We start from the raw sequence: 14,566 nt of genomic DNA, 5'->3' as shown, positions 1-14,566 counted from the left end.
GGGTCACCAAATGAAATAAATAGCCAACAGGTTTAAAACAATCAAAAGGAAGTATTTTTTCACACAACGCACAGTCAACCTGTGGAACTCTTTGCCAGAGGATGTTGTGAAGGCCAAGACTATAACAGAGTTTAAAAAAAGAACTAGACAAGTTCATAAAGGATAGATCCGGCAATGGCGTTTAGCCAGGATAGGCCGGCATGGTGTTCCTAGCCTCTGTTTGCCAGAAGCTGGGAATGGGTGACCTGGGACAAATCACTTGATGATTACCTGTTCTGTTCATTCCCTCTGAAGCACCGGCAGTGGCCACAGTCGGAAGATGGGATACTGGGCTAGATGGACCTTTGGTCTGACCCAGTCTGGCTGTTCTTATGTTCTTAACACAGGAAATAAATGACCTGAGCATTGTTCTGTGTCTGTACCGCTCTAGCGCAAAGGGGTCCTGGTCCACTGTCAGGGCCAGGTCATGGGCAGCCAGACCTAGTGGTCAGAGCCAAGCAATAATTAATTATTGTACCTCTGACTTCAGTGGGAGCTGGATCAGCCCCTAAACCAGGAGACTGTCTGCTCAAGAACTAGAAGGGCAAGTTGATGGAAAATGATAGGCAGGGTGGGTAATAAGCAAAGTGTTGTGCAGATAACCAGGAGGAAGAGTGCATAAATAATTAGCTATGCAAGGTGCTAGGCAGAGTTATTGTAAATGGATGAGATTTCTCGGTGTGCATTTCACTGACCTATATCTCATTTGCATGCATTGCACTGCATCTTCTCACATGTGTAGGCAAAACCAAGATTAGCTGGGGAACATTCGGTGAGTTGGAGTTCACCTTGTCAGAAAGTTAAGATGGAAACAATCAAAGTCATCTTTCATTTCTGACTACAAACACCCTGGAAGTAAAGCCGAGACAAAGTAATAGCAGAAGTCCAAATTTCTCTTCTAGGGTATGCATTTCTTAATAGTTGGCTGTGTTGCTAAGAAACAGCTGAAATGAGTTGACTTTCATCTCCTGGCTGATTCCCATGATTAGGACTCATCAGCGAGGCTCTGAATTCACAGACCCTGTTGCATTATGGTTGATTGGGCTGTAATATCTCTGAGGACAGTTTTGTGTTCTAATTCTCTTCTAATTTTCTTATTAACTAGAAGCTGCAGTTAATTCATTGTATTGAGATCAAAATATCGCACGGTCATCAGAGTTTCAAAGCAACGTCCTTTTCACAGCACCATTACGTCTGTTACTTCCCGGAGTCAAACATTTTCCTTATCTTGGGTCAAACGCTGGCTATTTTACACATGGTGCAGGGGCAGCCAGGGAAGCCCCTCTGAGATCCATGGAGAGGCCCATGGAGAGCCTGTGTTGACTGTGTTTATTTTAATTGGGCCACCGTAGCTCTGCCCCTGTGCTGACCACACTAAAATGCAAAGCAGTCAGTGCTCCATAAGCCTCCATTTGGATCTGAGAGAGGCCATCTCGCACAGAATCACTATGGGGGCCTGCTCAACTGAGATCCAGCCCATCTTCCAGCAGCTACAAGACCTCCCCCGCTCTGGGGATCACTCTTCTTCCTGGATGATGTAATGTACACACCTGGCTGGGAGAATTTGGGGCAAAATACAGTTGTGAAAATTACTCTCAGGAACGACTTCTGCTGCTGGTGTCTGAGCCTCCTGCTTCTTGTATTGACTGTGCTGGAGGGGAGCTGTTATTCCTTTTGAGCCATCAGCCATCAGCAGGCAGAGAATGCCTTCCATCCTTTCCATTTACTAGGAGTGGGGGCCCCACCAGACACCCAAGGCCCAATCCTTGGCCCGTGTTCTCCACCACATGGAAGCTGCTGGGTTCCCACTAGCCAAGGAAGCATCAATATCATCCCAGCGTCGGTTTCAGGCCCTTTCCTCAGGGCATAATGTATTGGCTAACCACAAGTGTTGTCAAAGATGTCAGAACAAAGTAGATCCTCAGCCCAACATGGGCTACAGTTCCCAGGGACGGTCCCCTCACCTCGTTCGCCCCACCCACCCCCTTGTCCTGAGCCTTGGACTCCTACAAGAGCCAGACAGGCTTGCTTTCCCTTGCTACTGCAGTCAACTAATCTGCTAATTAGTCACAGGTGGGGACCAGCTCCCCTAGAGGGGCCAATCCCCATGTGATAGGGTAATAAGGAATGAAAGTTTCACAGACAAGTATTTAGTCACCTCTTCCACCTGCAAAGTCTCTGGCCCCTGCCATACAGATATGTGATTCTTGCATGTATTGTCTTTGATGAAAGCACATTCAGAAATGCCCCGAAGATGCTGAAGGAATAATGCTTTACCATTTCCAGTAGTGAAGTCCTCAGGAGAACATTGGGTACTTAGGGAATATACCAGGGTAAAGGGTACATGATCTGCAAAACAACAGAGTACATTTGTAAGCATCTTTTTGGGAATCAGTACACTCACTTTTCACTGTTCTCAAAACAACTGCAAGCAACTTCCTCACCTTAATTTCTGGAAATGAAGGTGGTATCTCTGAACATACAGCTCATGAAAGAGACCTCCAGAGAACAGGGAGACTTATACAAATTTTACTCTAAGGAACATTAGATACTGTAGATATAATTCATGATTTGAATAACACCTTTTCCAAGCCCACATTAACGTGTTTTGTACATAAATAGGTCACTCTTATTAGTTGGGTATTTTGTTTCTGTGTTTGTTTTAGGTGAGGGATTTTGGAAAAAAAACATTCAAAAGGGCCTACGTGATTTTGTGCCTTTCACCAACAGAAGTTGGTCCAATAAAAGAAATTACCTCATCACCGTGTCTCTCGAATATCCTGGCTACAACACTGCAAACAACTATGGTAAACGACCTAGTCAGTTTAGCTCAAATCTCCTCAAAGGTACTTTGGTGCCTAACTCCCATTGGAATCAATTGATGCCTTCGGGAATCTGAGTCTCTCAGTCAAACTCTTACTGGACTATCTGATACCAGACACCTCTGTGTTCTTGGGGAACCAGGGTGCAGTATCCAGCCTCACTCATGAAAGACACCCTGCCCCCAGCCTCTGCTTAAACCAAAACCCATCAGAGGAAAAAAAAACTTGCAGAGAGCAGTGAAGGGCGTTGGGAGACACACCTAGACCCCTCCTGACAAGGGTGACAAGATTAAGACATCTTCATTAGCATACAGAATGGAGAGCAGAGACAACTCCCCTAGCCTCATCCGCATGAAAGATGGGACAGGAAGACATCTCAATTTACATACAGAATGGAGAACAGAGAACCGCACTGAACTCTGGGACCAGAAAAAGCAGGGAAGCACTGCATCATGGGAATCTCTGCTCCAGATGTTAATGAAGCTATGTCTGCCCACACCCAGCTCAGCAATTATCAGACCAATTCTAGTAATGAATCCTTAATTGATATCCAAATACTGAAGCAGCCTAGTTGCATTGTGAGCTCCCTGGAAGAAAACACCACCCATAGCCAAGAGTGATCAGCTCCTATTGTCTAGCCTAAAGAAAACCCTTGAGTCATCAGCTTACCTATAAACAAATCTAGTGTTCTCCCTTCAACCATTGTATTTTCTCTACAAAAATCCCTACTCGCCCTCTAGCCAGGATTCTGATGCTTAGATCCAAACTATGCATCAGTTCCACTAGAACTCCATCTTCTTCTGACTGATGGTGCTGGGGGCTCTGCCTGTCTCCAGCATTCAGGACCCTCAGCTACCACCATCACCTGGGCACCCCGACCACTTCAAGCCTCATGGAGTGGGTGAGATCCCCCCTCCTTCTCTCTCTCTGTTTTCCTTTCTACCTTAGGTATTAACCTTTAATCATGTATGTTAGGTTGGTTTAGCTCTCCTTGTGTAGTTATCACTATTATTCAATAAATAACTTGTATGGTTCAGCTGGTTGCTTCTCTCTGTCTTGCTGAACTTTACTCGTTTGTGTTTTTAGCTTCCCCCATTCACTCTACAGCATCGCTTCTTGTACCTAAGCTAAAGAAGCCTGCAGCGCCCAAAATACCGTGGGGTTTGCTCATCGAGTAGGTTACAGCCAGTACAATTGTGATGTGAGAGTGGGGATAGGGATGTGCTGAATCTGGGATGCATAAGGGTAACAGCTTGAAAGTGCTGCTTGACCCAGTCCATGGAGCCCAGGGGCATATAAGGAGAGACAGCTTGAAAGTGCTGCTTCATCCAGCCCAGTGAGTCCAGAGACCTATAAGGGGTCAGCTTGACAGTGCTGATTGACCCGGTCCGCTCAGACTTGCTCTGTTAGTGTGTGTGTGTGTGTGTGTGTGTGTGTGTGTGTGTGTGTGTGTGTGTGTGTGTGTGTGTGTGTGTGTGTGTGTGTGTGTGTGTGTTCATCCGGTTCTGGGGCTGGAGAAATCCAGCCCTAGGGAACCTAGGTCCTGCAGGATTCCTCCATTGGGAGGGGACTTGCAGCAGGGAGAAGTAGAGCTCCATATGAACACACAAGTGACACAAGCAGGACATGGATAGGATTACAGAATCCCTTCCCCAGAGGAGTAACCCGAATAAATGACCTTACCCCAAAGTAATGGGCAAATCTGGTAGCTTATCATTTACATCATAATCCCCTCTTCTACACTTGCAAACTTCCTTTGCAATGTAATTGCTATAGAAACGCTCATGTGCATAGCACGCCCAGATATATTTGCAGATAAAAGTCAACTTCACGCTCCACTCTACTGGCATCTCTCTCAAGCACTACTTTTCTTTTGTTCCTTTACACCAAGAACAATATACAACATTCTCACAAGACCCCTGCAACAAAGGTATTTAGCCACCTAAATTCCACTGATTTCAGTGGATGGGAGGAGCCTAAATATCTTTGAGGATCTGGGCCCACATTTTAAAGGGGTTTCAACTGGGCCTCCAACCTGCTCACTCCCCTCAGGGCTCACACCTGCTGCCTCTGTGACACCCTCATCTCCAACCCCCAGGGCCCCACACCCTTCATCTTTGTAATACCCTCGCCTCCAACCCTCACATTGCCCCACACCCCATGCCACTGTTAGACTCTCCCCTCCAACCCTCGCCCCCAGGGCCCCACACATCCTGTCTCTGTGACCCCCCTTCCTTCCTTCCTTCAACCCCCACCCTGCCCCCCAGGGCCTCACACACCCTGCCCCTGTGATTACCCCCTCCCCCAACTCTCACAGATCATTCGCCTGGTTGCCACTTATCACCCCTGAGGAAACCTGCATCAACCAATCCCTTATGTGACGTCTCCCCATCTGTTCCCTGCTGGCCTGTTAATGTTCAGCAAATAGCTCACCCCAGTCAGGGGACCAGGGCCTCTCCGTTTCCTCCTCATCCACCTTCATGGGAAGGCCATTCTCTGCACCTACCTCCCTTGTCTCCTGGGCTGCTGTTGCCAACTGGGTTTTACTCCTCCTGGCCTGGGGGATGCCGGTACCAATCACTGGGCAATACCACCACCACCTGCCTCTTCTGATGTGTTACCAAGCCTGGAGCTCCTGCATTTGACCTCCCACAGCTCGGCTCCCTCCAGAGGTGGTGGAATGAGGGGCGGTACTGAGCACAAAATAGGACCCTTAGGTGCCTTGTTCTCAAATTCCAAATTTGCTGGACAGCCCCTTGAGACATGGGACTATCCTGGTAAAAGGCAGGTTGTCTTGCAGTGCTGCCAGTCCTTGTGAGTTTTTCTGAATCTTGTGATATTTGGTGTTATTCTTAAAGCCCCAGCTCCTGGAGTCAAGTCATTATGTGTGACTCTCAGCTTTGATTTAAAATAAGAAAGTATATTTCTAGGCCTCATGATTGAGGAAAAAGGCTTATAAACGTGACTCCCAAAAGTCCCAGCAGGTAATTACAAAAGAACCGATCATGTATTATTTAAAAAAAAATCTCATGATTTTAAAGGCAATCTTGTGATTTGGGGGGACCTGACTAATGATTTTTGAATTCTTGGGGTTGGCAATACTGTCACTTTAAATCAAATTGGGAATATGTCCTTCAGAGCTGAAATATTTTTTGCTTTTAATTCCAGAATTTCATCCTCATGGAGAAGTCGATGATACTTTAGAGAGTCCAGGCTTGAACCTCTGCTTTCCTAAATCGTGAAGAGTCATTTACACACTTGCAAAGTGATGCAAAATGGGTAGAAAAAGTGATCCCTGTTGATTTGGTAGCATTTTGCAATAGTGTAAATAACAAATCCAAGTGCAAGGTTGCAATATTGCCGACACCCAAAGATCCACAAATCATGTGGATCCCAAAACATCATGAGATTTTTTTTAAAAGATTCTACTGTCGTTTTTTTGAACTCCCCTGTCCCCCCAGTGTGTTTGTGAGATAGTGTTGCCAACACTTCCATATTTATTGTGTACGGTGATTGTGCCCCTCCACAGCCCATCCCATACTCTGAAAATAATTCTGCACCCTGGCCCCAAATCAATCCTCTCTCCAGATCAACTCTGCTCGTCCCCCTGTGTCCCCATCATTTCTGCCCCTCCTTCCTTCACTGCAGCTCCTCCTGAAGCTGCTGTGACTCTTCCCCTCCCCTCTCCCAGGGACAGGGGTTGCAGGGAGTGGAGGAGGGAGTGGAGCCTCTCTGAGCTCCTCTCTCCTCCACTCCTGTGACAGTGGTATTGGCAGCTAAGGGGCAGAGATCTCTGACTGCTTCCTGCAGCAGCCTTGATTGGCCGCTCTTCCCCAAGACCGGAGATAGTGGGAAAGACAGCCAATCAGAAGCCAGGCTGAAAGTCCCAAGAGCGCTGGAGATTCTCACATCATCACCAGAAAGGTTCCAGCCCTGGCTAAAATCCTGCAACCTGTGAAAAAGTCATGAGCGCTGACAATACCGGGGCAGAAGAGAATCAGGCTTTTTATATAGTGCATATAATTATATTAATAATAGACAGCTCTTATAGAGTGTTTTTTACTGGTAGCTCTCAAAGCACTGTACAAAGGAATTCAGTATCATTATTCCCATTTTACAGATGGAGAAACTGAGGTACAGAGCAGTGAAGTGACTTACCCAACGTCATCCACCACTTCAGCAGGTCAGTGGCAGAGCTGGGAAGAGAATTAAGGTTTCCTGAGGGCCACTCCCCAGTATCTATCCCCCTAAGACAAAAACAGGGCAAATTGCAGCCACTATGTACTCTGCAACAGCAGGTGAATACTTTTTCCAGAGCTGTGTCTTCACACTGATTTCAATGCATACAAATCAAAAGGAAGTAAACAACAATCCATGTTACATTCAAGCTCCAGTTAAAACAGCAGCATTTTACTCTAGCGGAGTGTGTCACATATTATGTGGTAAGTATAGGATACTAATTATAGTAGCTGCTTTTTGGACAATTGAAAGGCCCCATAATATTCAGTCCTGCCACCAGGGGTTCCCTGGGATTTGCTATAGTGGGATCAAACCTATAACTTTACACTTTTCATTATTTTAAGTATCTCTGTTATGTCCCCTCTCACCATCCAGCTAATCTAAGCAACATGAATGTCTTCAATTTCTCCTCATCTGGAAGTACTTCCCTGCCTCTAATTACTTTTGCTGTTTTCTATTTGTGGAGGTGACGAGATCAGAACATAATGCAGTTAGGAAGCAGAGGGTCAACCATCAATTTATATCATTTCAGTTTTTATTTTACATCTTCCAGTTTTATTAAATATTAAAAAAAATATATTTTAAAAATATTAAAAACATTAAATATTATAAAAACAGTCCATTTGATAAATATGCACATAAATAAATGATAGATACAATAAATAACTTAAATAAAAATCAGATTTGTTTAAATAAGGATCGCATCAGATGCCTTAACATTATGTCAGCCAGTAAAACAAAAATAGATTCTAGGAATCTTATACAGCAACACCTTCTATGCATGAAAATTATTGCATTTTCCAGCATCTTTCTAAAACACTAATGAAATACTCACTAGTCTGTAAATCAAAGAAACAGGGTGAAAAAACTAGTCCTTTAAATTAAAATAAATAACGGCAACACTTAACATACTATTGGCAAATATTTGTGTGTAGCAATAAACCAATACAATAAATAATAATATCCTCTAGGGCTAAATTTTAATCCCGCTGAAATCAGTGGCCAATCTCCCATTGATTTCAGAGGGAACAGGCCCTACACTTTAGCTGCACTTAAGGAATTGGCCTAGAACCAATCAGCTACTGGCAATTGGAGTCGGACAGGTCTGTTCCTGAAGATCAGTTGTATGTGAATCTTTTGTTCAGAGATCATGGGTGATGGGTATCCATGGTAAAATGCCAAGGAGGAAAGAGCATCACGCCTGGTTAAAATACAGTGTCCTGCAGGAAGGATTCAGGGTTCCCATTCCCTGGGCTCGCCAGTGTCTGATTAGACGCATGAGGTGAGACAGTGTAAAGATCTGGCGTTTAGGTGCAGGACTCCATGTAGGCTGCGCACTTCAAGTCATTGTTCAGCAGTCGGAAGAGATTGAAGACCACAGATGCTTCCAGGCACCCCGGAGTTTCCTGGGACAGGAGAGAGGGAGTGAACACATTTGTAACAGAGAATGGCTGGCTAGCAATGGGCCAGCTAAAGCTACCGTGGGCCTGATGGATGCGGGAGGTGCAAATAAATAGGGAGAACAGAGCATGCAGAAAAAGGGTGAACAGAGCAGTGTCTACACAGGAACATCCAGGAAAGATATTCTGAATTAACTGTGTGAATTTGAAGTGGGTTAGTTAAATGGCATTAAATTCCTGTGTAAACACCCTCATTCAAAATTTAAGTGGTCTTAATTTGGTTACTTTACTTCACTTCCAGAAATCACTTTAACTCTGAATAACAGCATCCATACAGGGATTTAATGCAGTTTAACTAATCCACTTCAAACTCACACCTCTAATTAATTCAGATTCATCTTCCTGGATGTCTCCGTGTAGACAAGACCTTACAAACACTCTAACCTAAGGAAATACTCATGTACACAGTGCTCTAACGTGCTGTAATTCTAAGTATATAACAACGTGTGCATAGAAGGTATTGCTGAATAAGGTGTTCTGCAGTCCAGGTGTCCTGAGACTGAATTAGTTCAGAAAGCTGGTAAATCTCTCACATCAGGAAGGGTCATTACATCTGCTGCAGACTATAACGGACCAGGCATCCAGAAAACAGCCTTTACCTTGTGACCTAGTTTGGGTCCAAATTGCCCCTGGACAATTTTCATGCATAGAAGGTGTTGCTGTATAAGATTCCATAACAATGAACCAGTGAGTTTGAACCAGTGAAGCAAAGGGCACAATGATCTGGGGTAATAGTAAATTTGAAGGGTATTATCTTTGGCTATATCTGATTCCTAAGAAGGCCTGGGCATTGGCAGATATGTACGAATGAATTGTCTCGGGGCCTCTTTTCCCATTGCCCAGCCCAGCATCTACAGCTCTTCAAAGCAAATGGCAAGTTGGTGTAAAGCTCTGTCAATAGTGTGAGGGAGGGGGGATTTCAGATTCAGCAGCATTTTGCACAAATATAAATGACTCCACCAGGTATAAAGTGCAAAGCAATGGAGTATCAGATGCTACATGAAATTCTGCTATTTGCATCCTATGGAAGGACCCAAACTAGGTCACAAGGTAAAGGCTGTTTTCTGGATGCCTGGTCCGTTATAGTCTGCAGCAGATGTAATGACACTTCCTGATGTGAGAGATTTACCAGCTTTCTGAACTAATTCAGTCTCAGGACACCTGGACTGCAGAAGCCCCTGGACAATATACAGGGCACCATCCTGCACTGGCCCCATGGGAAGGAAATGGAGCTGATGATCCTGTACAGATTTGTTCCCACTAACATGTGATGAAAGTTTGTCTTGTGTGTTTGCCAAATGTACTCACCATCTTCTTGGCTGAGTGGAATTTTTGGAGCCAGCTAGTCAGCCTCCCGGAGCGTCGATGGGAGTCAGGCTGATGTCTGGTCTGAAAAGAAAATCAATACATGAAGCAGACTGGCACATGAGTAGAGATTTCAGGAACAGTGGCTGAGCCTCCTACCTCTCGGTACAAGCCCAAGGCACAAATTGGTTTGATTGAGTTTATCTTGTTCTTTAGACGTGTGGATTCCATGTTAACCTGCCGGGTTCTATTAATAATACCAAGTATGTGTTTGGTATTGTTCAACTTCAGAAGCGTTTGAAGCGTTAACTAAGGGCTTTCCTGAGCCACGTGGGAATGGCCCTGTGTAGGGGGAGGTATGCCTTGTGCTGCCCAGAGGAGCACTGGGAGGAACTCCACCGAATAGAAACTGAACATGCCCTGGAGCTGAGCAGGAGTGCAGCATACTCCCCCAAAAATAACAGGAGTACTTGTGGCACCTTAGAGACTAACAAATTTATTAGAGCATAAGCTTTCGTGGGCTACAACCCACTTCTTCGGATGCATACTCCCCCAGTGTATGCAGCCGCCCATGGGTCTGTCTCCTCCCGGCTCCTCCCCACCTCCACTGCGATGTTCTGGGGGGCACATAGAAACAACAGTAGCTGTGCTACAGAGAGCAGTGTCTGCAGTGATACCAAACTACAGCCCAGGAGCTGAAGGAGGGGACGTACCTGCTTGCACAGTAGCAGAGCAGCCGGGCATCATCTGTCCCTAACTAGTTAATCAAGTTAATTGGCTAATTAGATTATGTATATGAGCAAGGCATACAGCAGCTACGTAATCCGGACACTTTCATTGTTATAAAGGGGGGTGCAAAGCAAAGTCCACAATTACTGGCACAAGGATGACTAGATCCTGGATTCACTTAAGAAATTAATGCTGTTGGGAGTTCAATAGACAACTCCCAGTCCCACTGTGGCGAGAGACATTTGCAATCCAATACTCACGCAGCTCTTCAAGTCCTCTCTGATGTGCCTCAGGATTTCTAATGGCCTCGCGAGCGGCTCGGACAGATTGGGATCCCCAAAGTTCTCCAGCACGTCAATAACGAGGTGCAGCTCCTCCTTTACCAGGATCACTCTGTCGTGCACCTAGGGAGAGAATGTGCAGGTAAAACAGTGTGTCCAGGGGAGTCGCAGACACGGAGATAAGGAATGTCTGTGTTAGCAGCAGGTAGGCGTGGCCTGCTTAGGGAGACTTTCCAAAGCCATGGCCAATGGGAAGACACCTAAGACGCAGGGGAGGTGTGAATCCACTCTGTACACAGAGCCTGCTACTCATGAACCTTTGGACTCTGTTACTTCCTTCCTTGGAATCCAACAACATTTTGTGCTTCAGATCAATCTCATACCTTTTTTATGTTACAAAAATCTGAAGACATATTTGAGGAGTGCAAGTTTTTTTTTTTGCTGGTGATTTGGAGAACGGTTTCTGGGGAACGGTTTCTGGATCTTCAAAGTGGCTGTACATAGATGTGGATATGGTTTTAGAGAACTAAAATATTCTCTGGTGGGAAACCAAAATACAGAAACTGAGGATTTCCTGCCACATGACCTGGAGCTGCTTTTGTGAGGGTGGTTTGAAAAGTTAACCAAGTTCAGTTTGGAAATAGATGATAAAGACAGGTGTGGATGAGTTGGCGGTGAAAAAGCCTTTGGTTTGTTGAGCACTGAGGATAAGGTTAGTACCATGCCTTGTATTAACAGGGAACAGTGATTTCAATTTCTCAGGGCCAAGCTAGAGATGTTGAGATGTAAATTGTTTCCTGGCTCAATTATTTGATACCATCTGAAGCCAGACAATATATTGTTCTGTCTCCTGCCCCTGTTTTTCAGTGGCTTGCCTTAACATGTGCTAAATATTGTGCTGCAATATTTAAACTGATTCACAGTCTCAACATTTGTCTGGCTTCCCAGCCCTAAGGATGTACAAAATATAGAAATAGAAAAAGGGCCAGATTCCAACCTCAGCTGACTCCTGTGTCATTTGGGAATAAATTCCCTGTCCATGTTACTCTGAATCTACAAAAGGATCACCTGAAATCAGCATCCAGCTTGGAAAGAGACAGTTCTGCAACTTTGGAAAGAAGCAAGTGCTATTTTGTAACTGCGTCTCTCTTGGCAGAGGTCTTGCTTACCGACAGCTCTTTGACTTCCCACTTCCGGTGGAAAATCTTGGTGTTGCATTTTCGGTCTGACAACAGCACGATGTCCTCCTGGAGGCACAAAATGAGAACACGGGGAAATGTGTAAGTGGAGGCAAAGCAGGGGAGAAAGTGCCAAATTCCGCCAAATGTTACATCATATAACCCCATTCAGCCATGCGAAGGGTGACCAGATGTCCCGATTTTATAGGGACAGTCCCGATTTTGGGGTCTTTTTCTCACATAGGCACCTATTACCCCCACCTCCCGTCCCGATTTTTCACACTTGCTATCTAGTCAGCCTAGCCATGCGAAGGTGCCAAATCCTGGCAGAATTTGACTCAACACCTTGATCCCCTAACAATGCTGCTGTCCTAGAGTCCTGGCTCTTTCCAAGAAGGTGCCAAAGACGGGACAGACGTCAATAACACGCTCTTGTCATATTGCTTTGCTGGTTTCAGGTTGTGAACTGCATTTGTGCAGGAGTTTAACTGAGAACCGGCATCCTTTAACTCTTGACACGGAGGATAACTTGACAACTAATCTGAGCGGTGCACTTCCTCAGCTTCAGCCTTAGTTAACATGGAATGTTTGCACGACTGGATCTCTCTAATGCTGCTTGATGGCATGAGATGAATTTGGGGTCCTCAGATTGTCTGTTTAAAGGACTAGACCCAGTTTTCTTTGGAAGGGAAAGACCGCAGATAGTTAAAAACTGGGTCTCATTCTCTAGGTTTGATGATAACTCAGGACAGAGTTTGAACCCCCTTCAGAACTTTTTGAGATTTAAGATTAAGGACGGTTGACTCTGTAAGAAATCCAAGCTGGCCAGGCCCTAACGTCCTTAGACTGACTCAGATTAGGAACACCCACTTAGACAGATTGTCCCTTCTTTCTCTCCTCGCTCTTTTCTAATAGTAAGAATCCCATTCTTTCCCTGCTATTGTCTACTCTGTGATTCTGCCTTACATCAGTTCCCACCTTCCTGCCCTGTCCATGACTCTGCCTCTCTCCACATCTATGTTCCCTATTCCCCATTCCCCAAATATCTGAGCTTTGCCCTTTTTTAACTACGACTGGGTGGGGGATCACCAACAAAGAAGATCCAGACAGAGAGACTTCTCTCTATTGTATCTGCAACCCTACACCCCAACCTCAGGGCCGCCCGGGGAGGACGGGGGGCAAGTGGGGCAATTTGCCCCAGACCCCGGGCCCTGCAGGGGCCCCCACGAGAGTTTTTCGGGGCCCCTGGAGTGGGGTCCTTCACTCGCTCTGGGGGCCCCAGAAAACTCTCGCGGGGCCCGGGCCCCCAGAGCTTCTTCCGCTCCGGGTCTTTGGCGGCAGTTCGGTGACGGGGGATCCTTCCGCCCCGGGACCCTCCGCCGAAGTGCCCTGAAGACCCGCGGCGGGGGGTCCTTCTGCTCCAGGACCCGCCACTGAAATGCCCTGAAGATCCACGGCGGGGGTCCTTCCGCCCCGGGACCCACTGCCGAAGTGCCCTGAAGACCCGCGGCGGGGGGTCCTTCCGCCCCGGGACCCGCCCCCGGCCGCCGAAGACACCAGGCCCCCTGAATCCTCTGGGCGGCCCTGCCCAACCTTACCTAAGCATATGCCTCCCATCTAATTTCATCTGCCCATAGTAATATGCCGAGAAGGCTGCTGTTGAAACTACAGCCTAGCACTCACATTGCCATTATTGCCCCACTTATGTGTCTTCTTTGCACTTACAAATCTGTCTGTGACATTCTTGAAGGTCTCCAGTTCCCGGGGTGGCAGGGACTTGTATTTTGAGAGGTGGCACTTCTTCATCTGAGCACCTTTGGGAAAGGCCTCTGTAGACACTGTCCATAGGGTCAGGACCAGGAGCAGTTTGCAACCCATCATTTTTCCTATTGAATCAGAAAGGGGAATAACACGCATCACTCCATTTCCAGGTTACAAGGATTATAAACTGTATTTTTGACAGTCTGACAAAGTGGGGAAAGAAGGGGTGCAGGAAGATGAGGGCTACAATCAAATATTTACATTGGTGGGTTGACCCCAAAGATCACAGCTGAGCAAACTCAACTCTTCTATTCACAAATGTTTTCAGATCCGGCCTCTTAATTTACAGCCGCAGCACTAATAATAAAAAATAAACTGGTAAGGTACTTAGAGGAATGGATAGTGTTGGATCCTTACTCTTTAGAGTAGATCACAGCAGATCAGTCTAGTAAGCCCATGTGCTAGACAGAAGCCCCAGACTTAGTGGCACGTACCTTGGAGCATGTTTGCTGGGAAATCGCTTTAGTCTCTTCTTCTTCCTCAGGGTTGCTTGGCCTCCCTCTGGTCTGTGAATGTAGCCTCGCTTTGCCATTGCTCTTGCTTTTATACTCTTTAGGAAAAAATAAAATGGAATCTTGTTTTCCTTTAGTCATAGGAGAAAACCCCACACGTTAATGCTGCTGCTTGATCACTGGAAACTGGAAGGTGAAAGTACGGCAAGTGCATCTAGCTCCTAACCCTCTGCCCTCACC

At 46.0% G+C, this 14,566-nt stretch overlaps 1 protein-coding gene across 1 annotated transcript; it reads right to left on the bottom strand.

The window, feature by feature from the left end:
- Positions 1-8,407: 8,407 nt before the first annotated feature.
- On the bottom strand, positions 8,408-14,318 carry LOC135885331 (interferon lambda-3-like). The gene is made up of 6 exons (XM_065413005.1): positions 14,309-14,318; positions 13,779-13,939; positions 12,045-12,122; positions 10,855-10,998; positions 9,869-9,949; positions 8,408-8,506 (listed from the first exon to the last, which is right to left on the bottom strand). Exons 1-6 carry the CDS (start codon positions 14,316-14,318, stop codon positions 8,408-8,410), a joined length of 573 nt encoding a protein of 190 aa, XP_065269077.1.
- Positions 14,319-14,566: the final 248 nt, after the last annotated feature.

The sequence above is a fragment of the Emys orbicularis genome, chromosome 11 (genome assembly GCF_028017835.1).
Source record: "Emys orbicularis isolate rEmyOrb1 chromosome 11, rEmyOrb1.hap1, whole genome shotgun sequence".
In the NCBI taxonomy this organism is placed as follows: domain Eukaryota; kingdom Metazoa; phylum Chordata; order Testudines; family Emydidae; genus Emys; species Emys orbicularis.
This window is presented reverse-complemented; position numbering and strand designations above follow the sequence as displayed.

Coding starts and splice junctions, on each gene's coding strand:
- LOC135885331 (XM_065413005.1), bottom strand. Junction 12,123..13,778: donor AGAATGTCACAGACAGATTT/GTAAGTGCAAAG, acceptor TTGTGCCTCCAG/GAGGACATCGTGCTGTTGTC. Junction 8,507..9,868: donor TCCACTCAGCCAAGAAGATG/GTGAGTACATTT, acceptor CTCCTGTCCCAG/GAAACTCCGGGGTGCCTGGA.